At 43.1% G+C, this 21,086-nt stretch overlaps 5 protein-coding genes across 5 annotated transcripts; 1 reads left to right on the top strand and 4 right to left on the bottom strand.

The window, feature by feature from the left end:
- Nucleotides 1–519: 519 nt before the first annotated feature.
- Nucleotides 520–4,014, bottom strand: EAE97_001111 (uncharacterized protein; the record flags this gene model as incomplete). The annotated part of the gene is made up of 1 exon (XM_038871621.1): nt 520–4,014. One exon carries the CDS (start codon nt 4,012–4,014, stop codon nt 520–522), a length of 3,495 nt encoding a protein of 1,164 aa, XP_038737522.1.
- A 622-nt stretch (nt 4,015–4,636) lies between these two features.
- On the bottom strand, nt 4,637–5,394 carry EAE97_001110 (uncharacterized protein; the record flags this gene model as incomplete). Its single annotated transcript, XM_038871620.1, has 3 exons — nt 4,637–4,926; nt 4,979–5,097; nt 5,147–5,394. The coding sequence occupies 3 exons, from the start codon at nt 5,392–5,394 to the stop codon at nt 4,637–4,639; spliced, it is 657 nt and encodes a 218-aa protein (XP_038737521.1).
- Nucleotides 5,395–6,377: 983 nt separating this feature from the next.
- EAE97_001109 (uncharacterized protein) lies at nt 6,378–8,186 on the top strand. The gene is made up of 3 exons (XM_038871619.1): nt 6,378–7,248; nt 7,307–7,426; nt 7,502–8,186. The coding sequence occupies exons 1-3, from the start codon at nt 6,561–6,563 to the stop codon at nt 8,020–8,022; spliced, it is 1,329 nt and encodes a 442-aa protein (XP_038737520.1). The 5' UTR covers nt 6,378–6,560; the 3' UTR covers nt 8,023–8,186.
- Nucleotides 8,187–13,680: 5,494 nt separating this feature from the next.
- On the bottom strand, nt 13,681–15,450 carry EAE97_001108 (uncharacterized protein; the record flags this gene model as incomplete). The annotated part of the gene is made up of 1 exon (XM_038871618.1): nt 13,681–15,450. One exon carries the CDS (start codon nt 15,448–15,450, stop codon nt 13,681–13,683), a length of 1,770 nt encoding a protein of 589 aa, XP_038737519.1.
- A 1,923-nt stretch (nt 15,451–17,373) lies between these two features.
- On the bottom strand, nt 17,374–19,488 carry EAE97_001107 (uncharacterized protein; the record flags this gene model as incomplete). Its single annotated transcript, XM_038871617.1, has 7 exons — nt 17,374–18,376; nt 18,452–18,487; nt 18,544–18,637; nt 18,712–18,827; nt 18,883–18,926; nt 18,985–19,057; nt 19,139–19,488. The coding sequence occupies 7 exons, from the start codon at nt 19,486–19,488 to the stop codon at nt 17,374–17,376; spliced, it is 1,716 nt and encodes a 571-aa protein (XP_038737518.1).
- Nucleotides 19,489–21,086: the final 1,598 nt, after the last annotated feature.

Here is a 21,086-nt window from a genome sequence, read left to right as displayed (position 1 = left end):
ACAGAGAGAACGACATGGAAGTGGACGGAAGTGGGAAATGAATCCATAATTTGAGAATGTGTTTTTTTGTGAATTCAAATGTTAGTTTTGTGATTGTTTTGTTGTAAGATCTGGTTGGGCCAGGCTCTGTTACTGCATGTTCCATTACAAGACTTGTTTCAAGCACACGATGCGACTTCAACACCCCTCGAACAGATGGATGTTGGAGGAGAGTACTCTTCTCTTGCCCCTCAATCGCTACTCTTAGAATATCTTCTTTATTATTGATGTGCTATACTATTATTATTGTATGATCATCCACGCCCTACGGACTAGAATGTATGCATGCGTATATATATGTATGCTAGCCACCCTTGGGTATACCCTACTGACCAAACGCCTCCATCTACTATTCTATGCCACCCCATGCCATGCCATGCCATTCAAAGCAATTGTCAATCTCACTCGTGAGATCAAGCCTATATACCGAATTATCTATTGACCGTCATGACGAGAAACGCTAGCTTCCTTTTCTCGCAATCATTGTGATATATTCTCCTCGCCAGGCGCCAAGACCTTAACGCTTCTTCTCCTTTCAACCACAGGACCACTACCACTGCCTCCTCCACCAAAACCTAATGCAACTCTCACACCCTCCACAGCTCTACTCTGGCCCACCTCCCTGACGTCCCTCCTAACGCTCTTTCCTCTATCCCATCGACCCATACCTCCAAGACCTGCCCCGGTAGTCCGTTCCTTAACCTCTCTCTCCAATTCCCTAGCCCTTCTTTCCTTCCTTTCCTCTACTAATTCATCCATCCATTTTCCCTCTAAGCAAGGATGCATACAGCCTTCTAACGGGCACATGCCCCCACTAAATCTGTCACCCTGATCGCCATGCCATTCTCCCATACAAGCGGTATGACCACCGTGACCACAGCCACCGCAATACCACCACGTCTGAGGCCCCTGACTACCCGGTACGTCATCCCCATGCTGACAAATCGGACAAGCCATGATTGGATTTCGACAACGGGGACAGGACCATTCCGAGCCGGGGACGAGCGGGTCATTTTCAAGAGGTTTGTTACACTCTGTGCAGTAGAAGCCGACACTGACTTGTTCCTGTGTAGACGCAAATATCGACGAGTAGAGCGGGACGCACAGGTTTCGGAGAAGAGTTGCTTCGTAGCAGAGTTGCATACTCATAAGTCGATGGTTGTATTGGCGGAGGATGGCTTCAGCATGGATTGGATCAATGACGTCAGGAGGAAGGAGACGTCGGAGGAGGAGGACCATTGCAGCTGCGTTCAGAGCGCCAGTTTGGGTTTCGAATTCGATAGCGCGTTGAACAAGAGTGGTGGGGTTTAGTGGAGGGATAACGAATTCGGTGTCATCATCGTTTGGCCAAGGAAGGAAATCCGTTTCAATGAGGTTTGGATCGGAGGAAACAATTTCGAAGGCGGATTCAATTAATTTCGGTGCTGGAGGAACTTTGCGATGACTTTGGACTGGTGAAGAAATCTTCGGAGCTGGAACTACAATTTTGGGCAGTGCCTCAGATGGATTCTCGATGGATTCTTCGGATGGGCGGGAATTGAGACTCGATGGACCCTTAGAATATCCAGCAATATTGCCTTCCCAACTAGAAACTCTCTCTCGCAAAGATTCATCTCTCCTCACACTATGAGCATCACTATCCGAGCCCCCACCGAGGTATTTGGACTGGGAATCATTTGATGTTGAGAACATCTGAAAACTTTCCCCAGAATCATGACGAATGAGACCCATTCTCTGAGCGTAACTATTTTGTTCCGAATAGTCTAGACGAAGAGGCTGTTTCTTGGGCGGAGCAAAATCGACGGCTGGCTTAAAAGCGTCCATACCATAAAAGTCATAACCTTCTACACTTGATGTTGTCTGGTCAGAGGTAAAACTGCCAGTCACTGGTACTGGAATCGGCTCACGCCCTGTCGAGGAGACGGGTGGTGGAAGTACCAACGTGTCATTTTCTACCATTGGTGTATTTATCGCTTCTGACATTTCTGCAATAGAATCCATGACAGGGCGTACAAGTGGCGTCGTCACGTTCGAAGTGCTTTCAATCTCATCCGCAATAATTGATCTCACGGCCGGATGAAGGGCCACTTCATTCGAGGCGGCAGAGCGTTGATTCTTTCGGGGTGTCTTCTCATTTGACTGATCAAGCTCATCAACCTTCGTAGAGCTTTCGACACGTTTTGGTCCCGAATCTTTGCGCGAGAGATTCTGCAGTCTGCCCTGGCGATGAAACTCTGCACGTCTAACGAGTAAAAGATCTATCGTGAAACCAAGAAGTCTCCACGTTTGAGCCAGCCGGTAGTATCTGGCGTACTCGGCACCTTTAGCAAAGTGTTCTATGGTCGCTGAAATGGTGACATTTAAAGGAGTGCTGTCGCCTGCTTCATTGGCGTTCTTCGTTAAATATTCCAAATAACATCTAGACATGTACTTGTATTTCGCACGCTTTGGTGTTGAGGGAGCATGGCCAATAGCCATGATTTGTTGGGGCTTATAAACACCAGTAATTTGTACAGCGTCTTCTAGTCTCATCACTCTACTGTCGGCCATTCCCGTTGGATTTGGTGGAGTAGTGCTCAGGTTCTGCGTCAGTCGTCCACTATGCTGTCCCCGATGATGTTTTCGTCTTCTTGGGCCTAAAAAACTGCCAACAACATCCTCCTCGGAGTCACTATGACTGATAGCGAAAGACGGGGCATTTGAGTGTTGCTGAGTGCTCGAAGATAACTCTGGAGAATTGATAGAAGGCCGAACGCGTTTAGGAGCTTGTCTTTCCTCCATTAACATCAATACATCACCCGTGGGAGAAAAGGAAAATGTTGATAAACTTCTACGATCTATAACTTTTGGTGAAAATGCGACATCTGTTTGTACAAAGTGACCGTCTTTATCAACGCTCCACAAAAGATCTCGAGTACTCCAAAGTATGCCCGCGGGCGCGCTATTTGACACCTCAATTTCTTTGAATGGCATGGCAGACCTCGCGACATCCCATAGATGTACCGTCGAAAATTGGGCTCTGTTGGCGCTGGTGTCATCATAAGAAACAGCAACTTGGGCAACTCTCTTCCCCTGACCCGTGGCTGTCCAACAAGCAGGTCTCCAACATACGTTCGATATGGGCGCGGGTGTGGTGAAGGAATATCGAGGCCTTTGGCCCCGCTCCGACTTTGACATATCCCACACATGACATTGCTGGTCTTTACCTCCACTTATAATATGATCTCCATCCGGGTGCCATGAAATTGAAAACACAGCACTATTGTGGGCGGTTATCTTCATAATGGGAGCACTTGACTTTCTGAAGTCCCATTTCTGTATGATTCCAGCATCCGTGGAGCAAGCAAACTCCATGCCATCCGTTGGCGACCATTTCACATCTCTAACCGCATCTGCGTTACATTTATAGGTAGCAACACTTCGACGCGTGTCACGCAAATCGAAACACTTGACAGATCCATCCTGACTGGCTGATAAAAACCAATTCCCCTTGAATGAATTGATCGCAAGTTTATGAACTTGTCGAGGGTGTTCCTGAATTCGCGCAAGCTCGAATCCTTCTCCTCCTGCGCGATTGAGGTCATAGACCGTTATCCTTCCATTTCCGCCTGCTGTAACTATCGTAGAGCTGAATTGTGTATGAGACCATCGAACGGCTCTAATATTAAGTTGGTCTGAGGTAGCTGCCGTACCATCATGCCCTGTGGGATATGCAGATATCGAGGTGCGAAGATCAACATCCTCTGTAATTTTCGACCCTTCTGTTTTGACAATCTTGAAGACTTTCGGTCCAGCTATAACGGCGCGCGAACCATCCGGGGCGCGACCCAGACATGAAAGTGATGCGCCTGCTGAATAGACGGTACCCTGTGAAGCAGTCGGTCGGAGTTGAGGCGAGTCATTGTTGGTGTCGGAAACCTCGACAGCAGTAGCAGTTTGTCCAAGTAATTTCCTCATCATCTTTCCTTTGTTCATTTTTGCAGGTTATAAATGTACTTCCTCAAGGAGGCATCCTAAATTCGACACCGAGCAACATTTGAGTAGTGAGTAAAATGACAATATTATCTAGGTAGGAGGTAGGTATCCAGCATATTAGGTTCTTCTAAACCATTTAGACCTTGAAATGGTGCTGAAACTGCCGACCCGAAAAGTTACTAGGCTCACCGCCCGAGGAATGTTACCAATTAACACATACACAACCAAACACAACAAGACACAACACCAAAACAATGCATCATCTTGAGCATCTTCCCGTATGTCAATTATTCCGTATATGCCCGTTTTGTATCTCTGCATCTTCGTATCGGCTTGCAAACCTTTTATCTTATGGTCACTACAGTAGAATTGTGTTACAACAGCATGATCTTTTAACCTTACCGGTGCTTCCCATCTCCAATGACAATGAAGATATACGCTTTGGTGACATCTCATGAAGCATGTCACAAAAGGGGGCTATTGCAGTCTCGATAGTCAACGGCTAGCTATAAAAATATAATATGCCTATGTGCATTTTGTAACCCGACAAATACTATCCTTGGCTTCCTTTTTTCTCTTTATTTTACAAGACCTTACTCATTCATCATTTACAGTGTACTACCTACCAAACCATTTGAGAATATGTTGGAGTCAAGATCAACTCGACATCATTTTGCGTATTCACTACCTCGGAGTATTCTTGAATTCTCTCCAATTCTTTTCTCCAATTTCCGACTATAAATTGAGCATCTAGATAGTCTTTGGGGGCTCCTCGTGCGGCCATAACATCCAGTTTGCTCCGCAACAAGTACAGAACATCCAAAGCCTTGAGAGCTATCTGATGTCCTGCTGGACTGGGTACCACGAGAGTTTGTTGATGATTTCGTATATCCCGCGGAGTACCATTTGAACCTAGTTGGTTTGTTAGCACTCATTGCAAAATGAAATCTCAAGAGATACCTACCTGGTGCAATTAACTCTACCTCGATGAGCCTTGTTTCTGAACATCCATCGTAATTTGGACCAGTCTTAACAAATATTTTCATTACATCTGCAACAAGTCGGGATTGAGGAATTACCAATCTATCAATGTCAGAGTGAGTTTAAAAGTTGAATGCTCATGGCAAGTTACCTGCTCTCTGGCTCAATGATTTGCCATATCTTCTTCATTGAAGTGTCTACCACTATATCAATATTATTCGTATCACGAGCGCTGCCACAGCACTTAAGGGCAAATGCTCCCATTAAAGCATAATCGATGTTTCCCCTTTCTAACAGCCGAATAACGAATTCGGCTGCTGAGATGAGATTATTAATGTGCGGACTGAGTTCCAGCTCATCGTCCGAGTCGTAGTCGACTATATTATATCTCGAAGCCATTTGCGAGTCTTATGTCGAAGGATTCAAAGGATTTCAAGAATAAGAAAGGCTATAACAAGAAGATTGAGATGGCTCTCCAAGCGATGGAAATTGACTTAAGGCAATTGCTGGTAAATGTGTCAAACATCCGCCATCTCATGCAGTCGGTATGATAGAGGTCGGGGAGATATCCTTCTTATCATATCATCCAACAAGATCTGAATCTGAGTCAATCGCAAGTTAAGGCAGGGCAGATGACCTTTTTTTCTTCGGCTTTGAAGGAGGTCAAACTTTGGCAAAGGTCACTCGCTTTGCCATCAGGCAGATTGGCCAGAAGGTTTCCCAGTTTCCAAGTAAAACTGCCCCTTCTGGACGAAAATTTCGACTATTTCTTGACTATATCGCTTTCCTGCAGCCAGTGACCTATATTCCATGCATTGTACGTTACCGCTTGTTTTGCAAAACGTGCAATCGTTACTTCCTAACTCAAATATATAGCAATGGTCAAACTATCGGCGCAGTTACTACTGTTCTCGATGAATTTAAAATACTTTGACATCATTGTAAATCGCGTTCTACTCAACCGAAAATCGTAGGATCAACTCATCGTTGGAGTGGTCGTGGCGACCAACAGCCACACCGAGCGGTCCACCACAATTACGCGCGATCCTACTACATATCCAATCACAGCCACAATATTGTCAAACATGTAATATCCTGTTGGTTTCAAACCGACCAAAGCTTCTGCCTGTGTAGAATTGTGTTATTGAGCGGGTTTATATGAGTGTCGCGTGCGTTTCAGCATTCAAACACGCCATCTTCTGCTGGCCCGCCAATCTTGAGCCCCAATTCAAGAAGGCATCTTTTGCAGGTCTGGATTCTAGACCTTACACATAGTTTTAGCGTGGTCATTACGAACTTCTACAGTAACCACAAACCCAGATAATGGTTGTGACCAAGGCCGGAGTCCTGTCTTTTCACCAAAGAGATAATGCAAGCATTCCCCCAACTCCCCTTCCAGCATCTTTCATGCTTCCCTGTTCCAACTTTGATCAACAATCGATGATGTTCACCTCAGGTTGATTTACTCTTGTTTCATTAATGAGCGAGAAATACTTTCCGTAACACCTTTATTTATGTTTTCATACAAAAGTCGACCCCCGGATACAGATTTCAAAGATAGGTAAATGTGGCTGGCTCGGCCTGCCGCCAAAGTGTTGTGGAAAAGGCACCAGAAGAAAAGGCGCCGAAAGAAGAACAATCCAAATTATTCTACTTCAAAGAAACAACCCAAAAGCAGTCGAGATCGTTGGTGGTCAGGCAAGGGACAAGATAGCCTTCGAGATCAAAGATGGTGGTCAGAGGCAGGGGCAAAGATAACTCCAGAAGAAAAGGCAATGGAGATGAGAAGTCTAGCAGACAAAGCATCGCGGTTGAAGAGACAAGACGCAGAATTTGCGAAGGAAAAGGAACGATTTGAGGAGAAAGCTTACGTCGCCAAAAATGACCAGAGAGAAGCTGCAGAATTGTTAAGAGAAAAGCACAGGGATGTGAAGAGAGATGAATCTGAGTTGCGGAGGCGTGAATCAGAATTAAGAAGGGAGAAATCTCAATTGAGAGCAAAATATGCAGCAATTCGAGCTAAAGAAGAGAAAGTCGAAGATGAAAAGGCGTCAATTCGTGAAGAGAAGAGAAACCTTCGACTTGCAAGGGAAAGATTAATGGAGTATAGCGAAAGAGTAAGAGAAACAATCGATAGGGCGGTGGACTATGTGGGTGGGTACCATGAAGAAGACGAGAAGTTGCCGACGAAGCAATTGTGGATTCGACGAATATTGTTCATGTTTACCGGATTTCCTATCATTGGTTTATATTGTAAGTCCAAACCACTTTTTTGATCAGCGTACGAGACGGATTATTAATGAACGTGTAGTTATCGTTTTGACGGGATGCATGGCAAATAACGTGATCTCCCGAGCTTTCTTCACGATCAACGTATTTAGCGGTGCATCTAACGAGTTCATCGTCCCGAATTTTCGAGTTGGCTATTTTGGTACGTATACACTCTACACATCACGTTATATACACACATAGATATACATCCCAACCCATACTAACCCAACCTCAGGAGTGTGTGCTATCATCCCTAGTACGGGTAAAGATGTCTGCACGCCGAATTTTCCTTACGGTCGAACCGCCAGCAGCGCCGCCGCCATCGTGCAAGCCGCGCTCTTCAAAGGAAGTACCGACACGTCTACTGCCGAAAACATCGAACTCGCCGTCGGCATTCAACAAAAACTTCTCCCTCTCATTCTCGTCCCTTTCTTTGCTTTCAGCATCGGAGTTCTCTGGACAATCTGGACTCTCCCCACCTCCAAAATGGCATCTGCGATCTTGCAGTGGAGCGCGGGTAATATGATGAGTGCAGCGGGTAGTATTAGTACTGCTGGAGGAGCAATCCAGTTTGTCACGAGTAGGAGCACGGGTCAGCAGATTAGTAGGGGGGTTCCGTTGCAGATCGGACAATATGTGATTGCGTTGGGGTGTTTGGGGTTTGCGGCCATGGTAGGGTATATTGATAAGAGGGGGAGGAGGAAGGCGCATGAGGGATTCAAAATGCAGTTCCAGGTTGAGGGATTTAAAGCGTAATAAAGGGGTTGCGTGAATGGTGTAGGAATTGAGGAGTTGTTGTAATGAGTCTGGGTTCTTGTAAGTTAATTGTTGGATAGTTTTTCAATGGAGGAGGAGCACTGCATTTTTTTTGTTCTTTTTCTTTCTTTCGATGGAGGAAAGTTTGTATTGGTATTTGTATTTTTTGAATAGTCTAGTTTGATTGGTTACTTTCGAGTCTGCTTTCGCTTGCATATTTGTTCCGTATCACAGTTAACATTGTATCGAGTAGATTTCTCGATCGCAGAGTACCTTTTGATACATTTATTGATGCTCACAAATCTTCCACGCTTGCCTAGCTACTCATTCACATAATCTCAATCTTCTCATACATTCCTATCATACTTGATTTCGTGATTCAGTATTTGCAGATCCGCGCGTCTCGCCAAACATCCAATATCTGTGCTAGCACCTAGGTATTCTTCACAGTTCAAGCAAGATCAAATCTCAAGGTTGATAATGCAAATATGTAATATAAACAATACAATACACTCACTTACCTACGTACTCCAATCAATACATATATAAAATGACAGACAGACAACACGGGTGAATAGGTAGGTAATAAGATATGGCATAAGAATATCTCCTATCGATTTAGTACGCGAATTCCAATTTTGAATGGCGTTGTTAACACGTTTTGGATATACGACATTTCATTCATACTGTATAGTATAGTACTCTTCACCATTCCTCCTATACCCAGGTATGGATGAATATTCTGATATGCAACATACATATCTATCCTTCTTATTTTCAGGACTCTAACTTTGTCTTCTCTACCCTCTTCTTCTTTCTTTCTTTCTTTCTTTCTGCCTATCTCAAACATATGTTTTCTGTACGTATAATAAGGATATTTGTTAGAATTGATGAATGATGAACAATAGTATTATATATAATAGAACTAGCCACATAAGAGTAGACATATATACAATTTTACTACTCATCGATTCTGGTATAAATGTATGCTAGGACTTCCCATTTACATTTCCATTCAGACTCCCTTTAAGATATCGAAATGAATCATATCAAAGTAAAGTAAACAAAATATCCAGAATCGAGAATCGAGTGATGCGATACTAGGCATTAATTACTAGATATTAAATACTAGATACTAGATAGATACCCCCTAAGTCAAAGTACACTACTTGTATGTAATAAGAAGCAGGTAAATTCCATGCGATATGCGATACGCAGATCCTCCTAAATAAGTAGGTAAATCCCATTACATATGTCATATGATATGTTACACGAGGTGGATGTATAGATACCTAGATACCTAGTATACAACACAGCATTTCTGATACTCAATCATTTATGACAATGTGCTAATGAATATAATTACAAGTGAATAGAACGCGATTGCGATATGCGATATGCAACAGGAAGATAGGTATATATCACTTTATTGGTTCGATGGATGTGTAGAAAAGGTAGGTAGATTTAGATTTTATGAGAGGGAGATGTTAAGATATGCAACGAAGTATCGCGATGCATGAGCAATAGAAATAAGGCGTGATAATCAGTTGTAAAATATGATTATAGGTTTGTGAATTATTCTAGGAAAAACATCTTTTCTTGAATGATACATGCGTATTGACTCGATGATGATTCGATAAATCATGACTATGTGAAGACAAAGATATGGTGATGTAAAAAGGAGAGGAATCGGGTATACCTAGGTACCTACCTATCTATTCTATTCGTATGAGTAATTTGATTAAGTGACGAGAATCCACTGGTGAATCAAATACGATATGCAACAAAGAAGTTTTGCTCCTTCTCGAACCGTACATTCACATGGATCCTTGGATCTGCTAGGTACATCTAATCTAGCAGGCAGAGCGAAAGTGTGAATGCTGAGATATTCAACCGAAAAGATACACATCTACCTAGATAGTGTATATCAAAGGGAAAGGAATGAAGTACACCTGCCTAGATACCTCCCTCATTTACACACGAAGATCAATGATATAGGAATGTATCAATAGGGTGACCGGGGTGAATATTGAGATGTGCAACAGAAAATCTCATGATGGTATTTGGGAAAGAAGGAGTTGGTGAAAAGCTGGTGAGATGTGCAACATATTGAGGATGTAGAGGGAAGGGGTGAATTGTGTTGTTGGCAAGAAAGAAAGATGTAAAGCAAAGAAGGAGGGAAGGGAGGAAGGTGCAGGCATGATACGAGATACTAGCTACCTTCTTTCTTGTGGAAATCTTTGATATGATATACAATATGTATACAATATGTACCTGCATCTAAGACATCAAGTGGAAAGGTAAATCGAAGAAGAAGAAGAAGAAGAAGAAGAAGAAGAAGAAGAAGAAGAAGATAATGACGACGGAAAAAAGAGCATACACCTATCCATCAAAGAATTGAATCCTATGCTAACTCAAGCATCCCTAGGTAGCTACCCATACCTACAACCAAGTAGTAATCGCCGATTCATCTCATCAGCATAGGTAAGTAGGTACCTAGGTATGTATATATTACCAAAACCCACAAATCAATGAATCAATGAATCAATGAATCAATGAATCAATGAATCAATCCATCGAATCGATTCAATCAATACGATCCTTATTTCCGCTTGAAACAATTGACAATTCACAATTCATTACGATTCGCGATGAATCGATGTTGATGTTGATGTTGATGTTGATGTTGATGTTGATGTTAATGTCAATGTCAAATGTCCAAATCAAAATCCATCAAACCCCAAATCCCAAACCCCGTGACCCTTTCCTTCCATAACCCGATCCACCCACAAGCGAACAAAAACAAACACCTGGAAAGCATCGAAAAAGCATCGACCCATCGGTACCGATCCTTCCTTCCTTCCCTCGCTCCTTCCCTCCATCATCCATCATCCATCTCCTCCCAAATCTCGATGTCGATGTCGATGCCCTTCCGGAGTCCGAGGTCATCAGCGGTTACCTACACAAAATTTATTCATCTCCATCACATCGATCCAAAATCAGGCCATCCAGCCAGCCAGGCAGGCATCCATCTATCAATAATTCAAAGTCCCACCGATCAGTACCGTAGTGTTACCTAATCCCATCTTCCCATCTTTCCAACCACCAGCGTCATCGGCATCTTAACCATCTCATCGCATCGCATTTCATCGCATCGCATCGCATTTCATCGCATTGCATCGCATCGCATCGCATCGCATCTCAACCATCATCATCATCATCATCATCATCATCATACCGTACGATGAAAAGCAAACCAGGTCCAAAAAACCCCCCCAATGATGCCATCCCGCTGTAATCAATCCATCCATCAATCCATCCATCATCCTCATCAGCAATTACCGTAATTATTTTACATCGACGATGTCAGACATGCAACAAAACCTAATCTTCCCTCTCCTTTCATCCATTTCCCAGATTTCTCATTTGCCATGCCTTGGAAACCATTTAAAAAATATAAACATAGAAATTCAATAACTCACAAAGAACCCCAGACAGAATCTCATCTCCAACGCAATCACGATGCCGATGATGACTAATCATTTATTTTTTTCTTTTCTTCTTTCCCTTTCCTTCTCCCCCAATAAACATCTCCCGATCCTCGCTTCCTTTACTTCGTCACTCCGCCGCATTTCGGATAAAGACGATCTGAAAGAAATGCGCGCCATCGAGAATTCGTCGCTATGTCTGTATCTATGTACCTATCTATGGATATACGTACCATCCATCCATCGAACAGAGATATCTCATCACAAAAGCAAGATCGCGATGCATATTTTCTAGACGTGCAACAAATGGTACACGCGAAGACAAAAAAAGACAAGGAGGTGCTCGAGGAATGCTTTTGTTGCATGTCTGTGATTTTATCATCGCGATGGGAGATTTTTTTGATGGATGATGGATTATTTCTTTTCTTGCTATCGTCTATCTATCTATTTATATATTGTATAATTACCCGCTATCATATAATTCATCAGATATGGGAATCTAAGCATCGTTAGACGTTGACACTAATCGTTTAGTTGAGACCACTGGTGGACGCTGGGGTTAGTTTGATTCAATAAGATACGTACGTGCGTACATCTGTAGAAACAGAAGGCTTGTCTCAGCCTTATGAGTGTACGACATACGATACAGTACAATACAATACAGTACATGCATATATTGAAAATGTTATACTTACTCGATTGCATAGAGTAAGGATTCACACATTACCAAGATGGTGATATATGTATGTGTATATTGAGGATGATATACTTACTCGATTGAATTATATAAACATTTGTACTTTACCAAGATGGTGATATACATGTACGTATTGAGGATGATATACTCACTCAATTACATAGACGAGTATTATAGGAAGATTCGCACATTACATTACCAAGATAGTGATACGATCTAGATTGCGCATATCTGTAGAGTCTCAAAGTCAATCTCTTCATAATGTAGAATGAACGTATTGGCCATCACAGAAAGATGATTTGGATACCGCTTGATGTGGCTCCATGGGAAAAGGGGTTGAGCTAATGATCAAGTCGATCTAATACGCTTTATACATATTGTACCGACATGCTTATACCCCTAAACAGGGCTATCCATAAACCGCTTTGCATATTCATTAACGTTATTGATATAGAATATCTGGAAATTCTCATCCAGTATGTCAAAAAGTCAAATTGTCTACTTTCATTCCAAGTAAGTACCTATCGGACAAGTAGCTCTACTCAGCTGTTGCGCAACGCGATATCTACCTATTGCATCTATATCACTGATCACTGTACGAGCACAAGAGATGATAGATTGTAGATTTCAAGTACGTGTTGACTAATCTCCAACCTCATATCCCGCCTATACCATACTGAAAGATGTAGAACAACGTCGAAACAGAGCAAAAGATGTCTACTTTACACAAACATGGCTTCTCAAGAGCCCGGTCTGTGCTTGAGATAAGCAACAAAACAACATGTCGAAGGGTTTTCAACATGTGACTTGTCTGTGTAGATGTTTCGCCAAAGCATGCCAGCCCAACCAGTGTATCGAAAAAGGTGTTGGAAGCATAGCGAGAACACGAATTCATGGAGAAGACACAAGACCACAAACCTTTTCACCTCCATACAAACAACTCAACAATGCGGTCTGTGCTCTAGACATGCAACAAAACCACATGGCAACAATATGGGTAGTATGTGATCCGTGCTTGACATATGCAACCATGATCTCGAGTCTTACTCAGCTACTGGTAGAGGAAGATTTATTAAATAAATTTGGAGTTTCTCAATAGAGCATCGAGGTAACGCTTGGTGCAAGAAGAGAGGCACCAGAGGCCGCGCATCAGATAAGGTAAACGACTTGAAGCAAGAGACATGGCATTCAAAGATTGAACAGTACTCGAATGAATTTTGTGAGGGTGCAATAAACACAAAGAAAGTACTTTGGGTATGTGATGTGGTGACGAGTGTAATGAAACTTCAAATAGAGAGACTTGTCGTCTAGCTAGTGAGGCTGCTGAGATGCTGTAGATAATTGGAAAATGGATGATGTGCGCAAGGCTAATGACAAGAAGCAAGGTCTGTAAAGAAAATGCAAGATTGTTCAGATGGGGCAGATGAACATACTTATATGTTTACACATTTTCACTACCCACGATTTCTCCCCTCAAAATTTCCTTTTCTTTTTAGCTGGTGCCTTACTTTTTGCTTCCAATTCCTTTTTCAAAATCGCTCTCTTCTTATCAGCCCGTTCCTCAGAGGTCTCTCTTGGTGGTGGGATTTTTTCTCTTGATTTCTCCGTCTCCTCTGTCGTAAGTGCTCTTCCCCTTCCTCTGTTCACTTCGTCAGGGCTATCTTCTCCCTGACTAGCGCTCTCGATAGCGGTCTTCCTCCCACCGATCGTACCAAGCTTCTTCTTTGGCGACACTGAACTCTGAGAGTCGATTTCAGGTAATGATGCTGTCTCCTTTTTCTTTCCGCCTATTTTGCCGAGCATGCCTCTTTTGGGTCGCACCTTAATAGCCTCAGGTTCAACGATTGGCTCCGGCTCCGGCTCCGACTCCGGTTCTGGAGCAGGCGATGGAGCTTTCTTTCCGCTTATCTTCCCAAGCTTGCCTTTCTGCTTAGCTGGCGAAGTCTTGGAAGTCTGTTGGCGTTTTGATGGTGGAGAGGATGGGTCGTCATCATCAGTGGTATCATTATCATTATCATTATTATCAATTGCATTTGTAGAGTGTAAGCTGTCTGATATAGGTTCGTCATCTTCAGTGGTATCATCTGCGTTTTGACTTGGAGGACTTGGTGTTGGAACTTTGCGTTTGGTACCCAGTTTAACAAGGGGTTTCGCTCTTGGTGGGCTTGGGCTTATAGTTCGATCGGGACTTGGTGCGCGAGCTTGCGAAATAGACAGATTATCTGCTACTCTCGAACGCTGGGATGGAGCATCGAGATCATCATCATCATCATCTGTAGAATCATCCATTAAAACATCAGGCTTCGCCCTAGTCCTTGAGAGATGAGGTGGTGTTGATTGCACTTGAAAATCATCCTCGGGTTGTGTATGTTCTTGTGGAGTACGTCTCCACGATGAATCTGTTATATTGGTCGTAAGCTTACTCCCTAACGTACCGACCCTCTTGCCCTGCATATGCTCCCACCAATTGTGTTTCCGATTCTCTTTGTCAAGACTATTCGTCTTGGAGAGATTCGGACTTATGTCATTGCCACCAAAGACATTGTTCAATAACTCCCACTTATCGTCCGGTTTATCAGATCTCGACTTCTGCTTCCAAGCTTCTACGTCGAAAATTTTCAATCCTTGGATCTTCTCACTCGCCTTCTTCCTGCCAATTTTCTTTCCCGGTCTTCCTGCAACCTGATGGAATATGGTACCTAGGTCAGTCCCTTGATTTTCCAAAGTATCCACCAATTTCTGTATAACCGCATCTTTCTCCTCAAGCAACTCCACTAGCTCCTCGACTTCTTTTTTCTTTTCTTGTAGCGCGATTAAACTTGGAAGAAGCAACTTGTTGACGGTTTCTTTCGGCGTCTGTAAAGCCAATTCGTATCGCCATTCTAAGTCCTTCAATCCACCGGGTAGTTGGATCGTAACATGGAGAAGTAGACTTGGTGAGATATCTGCAATGTCCGGTCCGACTTGCAGACATAGACAAGTATCATTTCCTCCTGCAAGACCAAGTCCGATCTTTTCAAGAAATATCGATAACTGGTCCTCGTCCTCACTTGGATCGATACTGGTATTCCCTTCTCTGCTTCGTTCGATTATCGCATCACGATCTACACTTTCGGCCCAGGTATTCGTTAAATCGGTCAGTTGAACTAGGTATGAATCATTGTTGAATTCGGATGAGATGAGGAAGAGGGGTAGTTGTGCGCCAGCAGAGTTAGAAAGTTTGAGAGGTCTCCAGGCGGCCATTTTTGCAGTTGTATATTTGATTGCCGTAAAGCTAAAATTACCTAGCTCTTTAAATAATGCGACACGGTCGCAACCGAGAAAGAGACATCGACGCTATTACAGCAAGGAAATAATATATTAAAATCAAATGTTTTAAGCCGTTGTTTTGACATCAAACTTCTTAAAGAGTGTGTAAAGTGATGCTGCCTTGAGAGTTGAAATCCAAGTTCTTAGCTATCAGGCAATATTCACGAGTGATTCACGCCGGGAATAACTCCGAGAAATTTGTTCTTATTCCCAGTCGATGGAACTTTTTCAATTTGGCGCTGAATTTATGGAGATGGTTGTAATTTGATTTGTCGTTTTTTCAGATATGCAACAAATTGATCTGAAGGTCTTTGTCACGTGCTTGGTCACCGCTTTCCGGCAGTAAGATAGTTGTTGAATGCATCAAGTCCAATCTTGAAGGTCAATTTTACAGCTCAAGTACTAGTATATATATATATAAAGAGACGCTGGCCCCGACATCTTAGGAGGCGTTATATGTTAAACAGGGCATTTTAGCCAATATTTTGTTTCGTTCTCAACATGAACATAAAAACCTTGTCTGTTTTTTCGAGCGCAGCGAGGTCTGGGGGTCTGGGGGCTTGCCCCCATCTGAAGAAAGGTTGAAGAAGAAGTATATCTATCATTTATCTGTCAGTGGATAATTTAATGGATCAAACTGTGTTCTTCTTTTTCTGTTAAATCCTTTTTAGGAGCAGGATTATATGTTGGAGCATGCAAAGCATTCCGTGTACAGCTGAAGCTAAGGAGCAGTACTTCTTTGTTTCAATCGCAACTTCATCGCATCTGCCCTCCTCAGCATTGTTTACCACCTCTGTCGAAAAGTGTTTCGAAAGACTCTGTTTCAGTTACACCATGAGCGAAAGCCACCAATTCCGATTTCGTTGATGTCGAAAAATTCGTGATGAGAAAGTGGCTTGATTTTGCTATCTCATGCAATGGTAACGCAACACAGAATATGAGCATAAACAGCATGATCCTAAACTTACCTGCCCCACCCACCCTATTCGTAGGAGAAAAAACAGGCGGAATTTGACCACAAGAATGGGTACGCCACTGATTGGAAAGCTTTGACGTTTAATAGACCCACTTCATCACATCTATGTATATCTCTTTGAGCGCCCCACTCCCATCAAATAACCAGGTCGCTTAGCTCAGTTGGTTAGAGCGTGGTGCTAATATCTGTTCTATCCATTCAGATAGGTTTGGCACGCCAAGGTCGGCGGTTCGAAACCGCCAGTGATCAGATTTTGCTTGCTTTTTTGCTTCTGAGTGTTAAATATACTAATATTTTGGTATGTGTGAACATGCCAATTGCTTTTGAGGTCGAGTTCGCGTCGTGTGGTGGAAAAATGAAAGTCATTCCAAGGTTCTTTATAATGTTGCATTTGTACATGTATCCCAGTGAACAACCACCGCGCGCTTCGTTAGAATGGTATGAAAGCCATGCAAGTAACTTTGAGGCAGCAAATCTTCTCGTATTACGTCTGGCGAACAACACGAAGGGAACAAGACGGGATTGCAAAGATATAGTCGAGTCGCCAGTAGACTACGAGTGTACTCTCTGGGAATTCTGAAACTTGTTTTTGGAGTATAAGCCGATTGACTAAGATATAGGTTGCTTGCATAAATTCAACGGGTTATCAAAGCGAGAATCTGCTGTTGATGGTTACCCACATTCTCAAAATTGTTTTCTTTTCTCTAAATATCTTGTCCTCTATATTCGTATATTCTATCAATTTTGTTTACATTTACCCCCTCATGGCATGCAAGTCGTATTTTTTGTTTCATAAACCAACTTCCCGTCAATCACCGTATATAAAAATCCTATTATTCCAACCTTACTAGGTCAATGCCCCCCTTCCTTTTTCTCCTTCCTTACACTCTTCCACTCCAACCCACAGGCGGCCAGAAACCCCCAATAGCACAAGCCGTCGAAACCCAAAATGTCGCCCTCAACCCCTCCGCATACGCCTCCAATACCTTCTCCAATTGTCCCTCCTGCCCCCATGTTTTCAATAGCGCCCTAATCTCCGTAACCCCACTATCCAAGAATGCCCTCGCATCTAACCCCGGGACCCTCTCCTCAATCCCCCCTACCAACTTGTTCTGAAACAGTGTCTGCGAAACCGGTACAAATACCGCTCCACCAAGCGTCATAAACAACGAAACACACGATATAGCCACCGGAATCCGCTTGTTTGACATCACCGTCTGCGCGACAATAATTCCGCTCTCGAACCCAACACCCACACCCAGACCGGTAAGAACCTGGAACCCGGCGTTCCGCGCATACGACGTGTTGACCGACAGCGTGGTTAGTAGCCCGGAGCCAATGGCAAACAACAACATGCAGACGAGCATGATTGGGGTGTAGTACCCGAGTGCGGAGATCGCAGCCCCGGTTCCAGTGGAACTGACCGTGCATGCGAGCAGTAAGGGGAGCATTTGGATTCCGGCATGCAGGGCAGAGGAGCCTTTGACACTTTGGAAATATACGGGGAGATAGTAGGAGAGACTGAAGAAACCAGCGCCGAAAAATGCGGAGAATGCGAATGCGCATACGGTATTCCGATTTTGGAAAAGGTATGGAGGGAGGGTTCCGGCCTCGCCGAGCCGGATTTGTGTGCAGACGAATAGGAGGGTGAGAATAGCTGAGGTGACGAAGAGGCCAATAACGTGGCCGCTGTTCCAAGGGTAAGTAGAGCCGCCCCATTGGAGAGGTAGGAGGAGACAAATTATGGCAGGAATGAGGAGAGAGGCACCGAGGAGGTCGAGCTTTAAAATGCGTTGTTTGAGGGTAAGAGAGGAGGGATTATTGGGGCGGTTGATGTGAAGGATGAGAGATATTACAGCGACACAGAAGGCTCCGATGGGGAGGCTGTGGCGGGGAGGGGGAGTTAGCTGGCGTTTGTTGAGGTTCTGGATTTGGGGTATGGGGTATTGATATTCTTACTTGATGTAGAAGCACCAACGCCAGGAAAGCTTATCGCTGTTTGAGAAGGTCAGTGGGTCTATAGATGCTATGTCTGTAAATGGGGGACTTGCGTAAAGACGCCGCCGAGCAATGGTCCGGCGACTGATGCTATTCCCCACATACTACTTATTATACCCATTGCTAGTGGCCTCTTACGCAACGGTACTTCTCAAGTTAGTTCTGTTCGTCTCGATGAAATCATTTGTATGGGTGGTGAGTTGAAGTAAGCTAGAACTTACGACTATACACAACAATAATAATCGAACCTGTAAATAGACCTCCTACTCCCGCTCCAGCGATCGCTCGGCCAACGATCAGCATATTGCTGCTCGTTGCCGTAGCGCAGATTAAGGAGCTACGTATTGATCTGTCAGTACGCGGGACTGATAGAGGATGTGATGATTACTTACCCAAGCTCAAAGATGGCAATGGCAGTCAGGAAGGTATATTTGATCTATCAAATCGTGAGCCAAAAACCAGTTCTATATTTGGAAAAGGCAGTGCACACAAACGCTGAAGATTGAGTATATCCTCCCAAAGCTAGGCTGCAACGCCGCTTTCGTAAGTAAGTAGCTTGATCCATACCTACAGACATCAGCAATCACTCATACAAATAAACCTTAAAACATCGATCCGACGCCTAACACACAGCATCAATACACTTACCAACCAATATCTCCCGTACTTTTGAAATGATCAGTAATCTTCGGAATAGCAGTCGAAATAATCGTCTGATCCAGCGCCACCAAAAATACAGCCAAACACAGGGCCAGTATAATGGCGACGATTTTGAGACCCTCAGGGTACTGTGGCTCATTATTTACACTGACTGGTTGTTCTGTCGCTGCTGGAGTAGAGTCTTTGGGGGTCATGCTCACAACGGGTTCTTTTTGTGAGAACGAGTCGCGCGCCTCAAGTTTGTCTATCTTCTCTCTGTCCGATGAAGTTTTGGAACCAGTAGCAATAGTTACAACCTCATCTGAGACTTCCACGTCGCCCATTTCCATATCTTGCATAATTGCTATAGGCACTCGCTTCACAGTCAAATTTAGCAGATCTAGCAGAGACTGATAATTCTTTCCTTGGTCTCGTTGCAGTAGCACGTAACTCTACCGCACAATATCTATCAGTACCTTATAGCAATACTATTCAACACAGTAATACACACTCCTCGCGTACAAAAGTAATCCACATCCCAATTGACAAGAATTTTCCCTAATTCATCTAATCTCTACCCTCTATCTTCCAGACCAATAAGAATCGTCTGATAAGCTTGGCATCTATCACATGAGCGATCCCCTCGCTAGTATATCTTGTACCAATAGCAGACGGTACACGATAAGAAGTTACATCGTATCTCGTATCGTGAAGTCACGAGGCGAGCTGTGCCGCTCGTGTGCACCCGCGGCGCTAATGGAATCCCTGTTCTACGGGCCGAATGACTGCTTGCAAGATATCCTTGTCGTCTAACCTAAACTGATCGACTGTGCGAGATATCTCTGTTCCGAATGGGCCGGATGGAATCCACATATGCATTGATAATCATATTAGCATCATCATCGTATCATTTCCTTGAACTCGCTCTTGGAGAAGCACAGCAAAACCTCTCTATAAGGACCCCCATAGAAAAGCGAACACTCTATAAGAATATGTTTTTTAAGCCTAAAAATGATTTATGTTCTTAAAGCCTCTCGATTAGAATATCCTTATGTTTTTTCGATTCTGTGGTTATATATATTCCTATTGGACTACCTAGGAGTTCTATCGCTCGAATATGATCATTATATACTAGACATGTTAAAATTTTAGTCATTTGAGACAACATTAAAATTGTTGTGAACTTATAACTGGATTGAAACTAATTAGAAGCGGATTACTATTGGATTGGGATTAGTTAAATACCTTTCTATATTCTTAAAGAAGACTATAAAAACGATATTCTTGTAGATAGATTTTACTATACTTTGTGTTATTGTCATTAATAGGTTGCGCATATTTTATATGCATGCCCCTCACGTACAAAAACTAATGACAATATCAGACGAGTGATGAGAGAGAGCTTCCTGTTTTAATATTGTATCTTTTCTGGCCGGTGGATAGTGATAAGAGATCTTCCTTTCCAGACATCGAAACTTGACTCGATTATATAATTTCGAATTTTCCTTCCATCAAAATTATAAGGTTACTGCAGTTTTAATGATATGGTATATAAGTTGACTTGTCGAATTAGAGACTTGTCAATTCCTACTATTAGGTATGCGATTATGTGATGAGTAAAAGTAGTAAGGATTGTTAATAGTACTTTCGAATTAACATCAAAGGAGCTAGTCCTACAGCAAGGTCTATATAAGGCTCGCTCCTTTCTGTAATTAGCTAGCTCCTTAAACGGAATACATATTGACAACCAAAGCCTACATTCTAGGTTCTACGTCATTCGTATCCTTCTCATATCAACAGGCCTTTTTAACGTGACTGAATAGTTATCATGAAGGTAAAACTGACTTGTACCTTTCATCTAGTCCCCTTTCAATTCGACTAAATCTATTGATTCTCTTATTCCCGGAAAATTTTCGCTATCATTCATAGAGTTCGAATGCTTGCCTCTTGAGAAAAT

This window comes from Botrytis byssoidea (assembly GCF_014898295.1).
Source record: "Botrytis byssoidea strain MUCL 94 chromosome Unknown BBYS_002, whole genome shotgun sequence".
Classification (NCBI taxonomy): domain Eukaryota; kingdom Fungi; phylum Ascomycota; class Leotiomycetes; order Helotiales; family Sclerotiniaceae; genus Botrytis; species Botrytis byssoidea.
The sequence above is the reverse complement of the archived record's forward strand: the minus strand, read 5'-3'. Positions and strand labels throughout refer to the sequence as shown.

What these genes read in the sequence shown, in the direction of transcription:
- EAE97_001109 (XM_038871619.1), top strand. Translation starts at nt 6,561, where the DNA reads ATGTGGCTGGCTCGGCCTGCCGCCAAAGTGTTGTGGAAAAGGCACCAG. An exon ending in TCCTATCATTGGTTTATATT is followed by an intron (nt 7,249 to 7,306) that starts GTAAGTCCAAAC and finishes ATGAACGTGTAG; the next exon opens with TTATCGTTTTGACGGGATGC. An exon ending in TTTTCGAGTTGGCTATTTTG is followed by an intron (nt 7,427 to 7,501) that starts GTACGTATACAC and finishes ACCCAACCTCAG; the next exon opens with GAGTGTGTGCTATCATCCCT.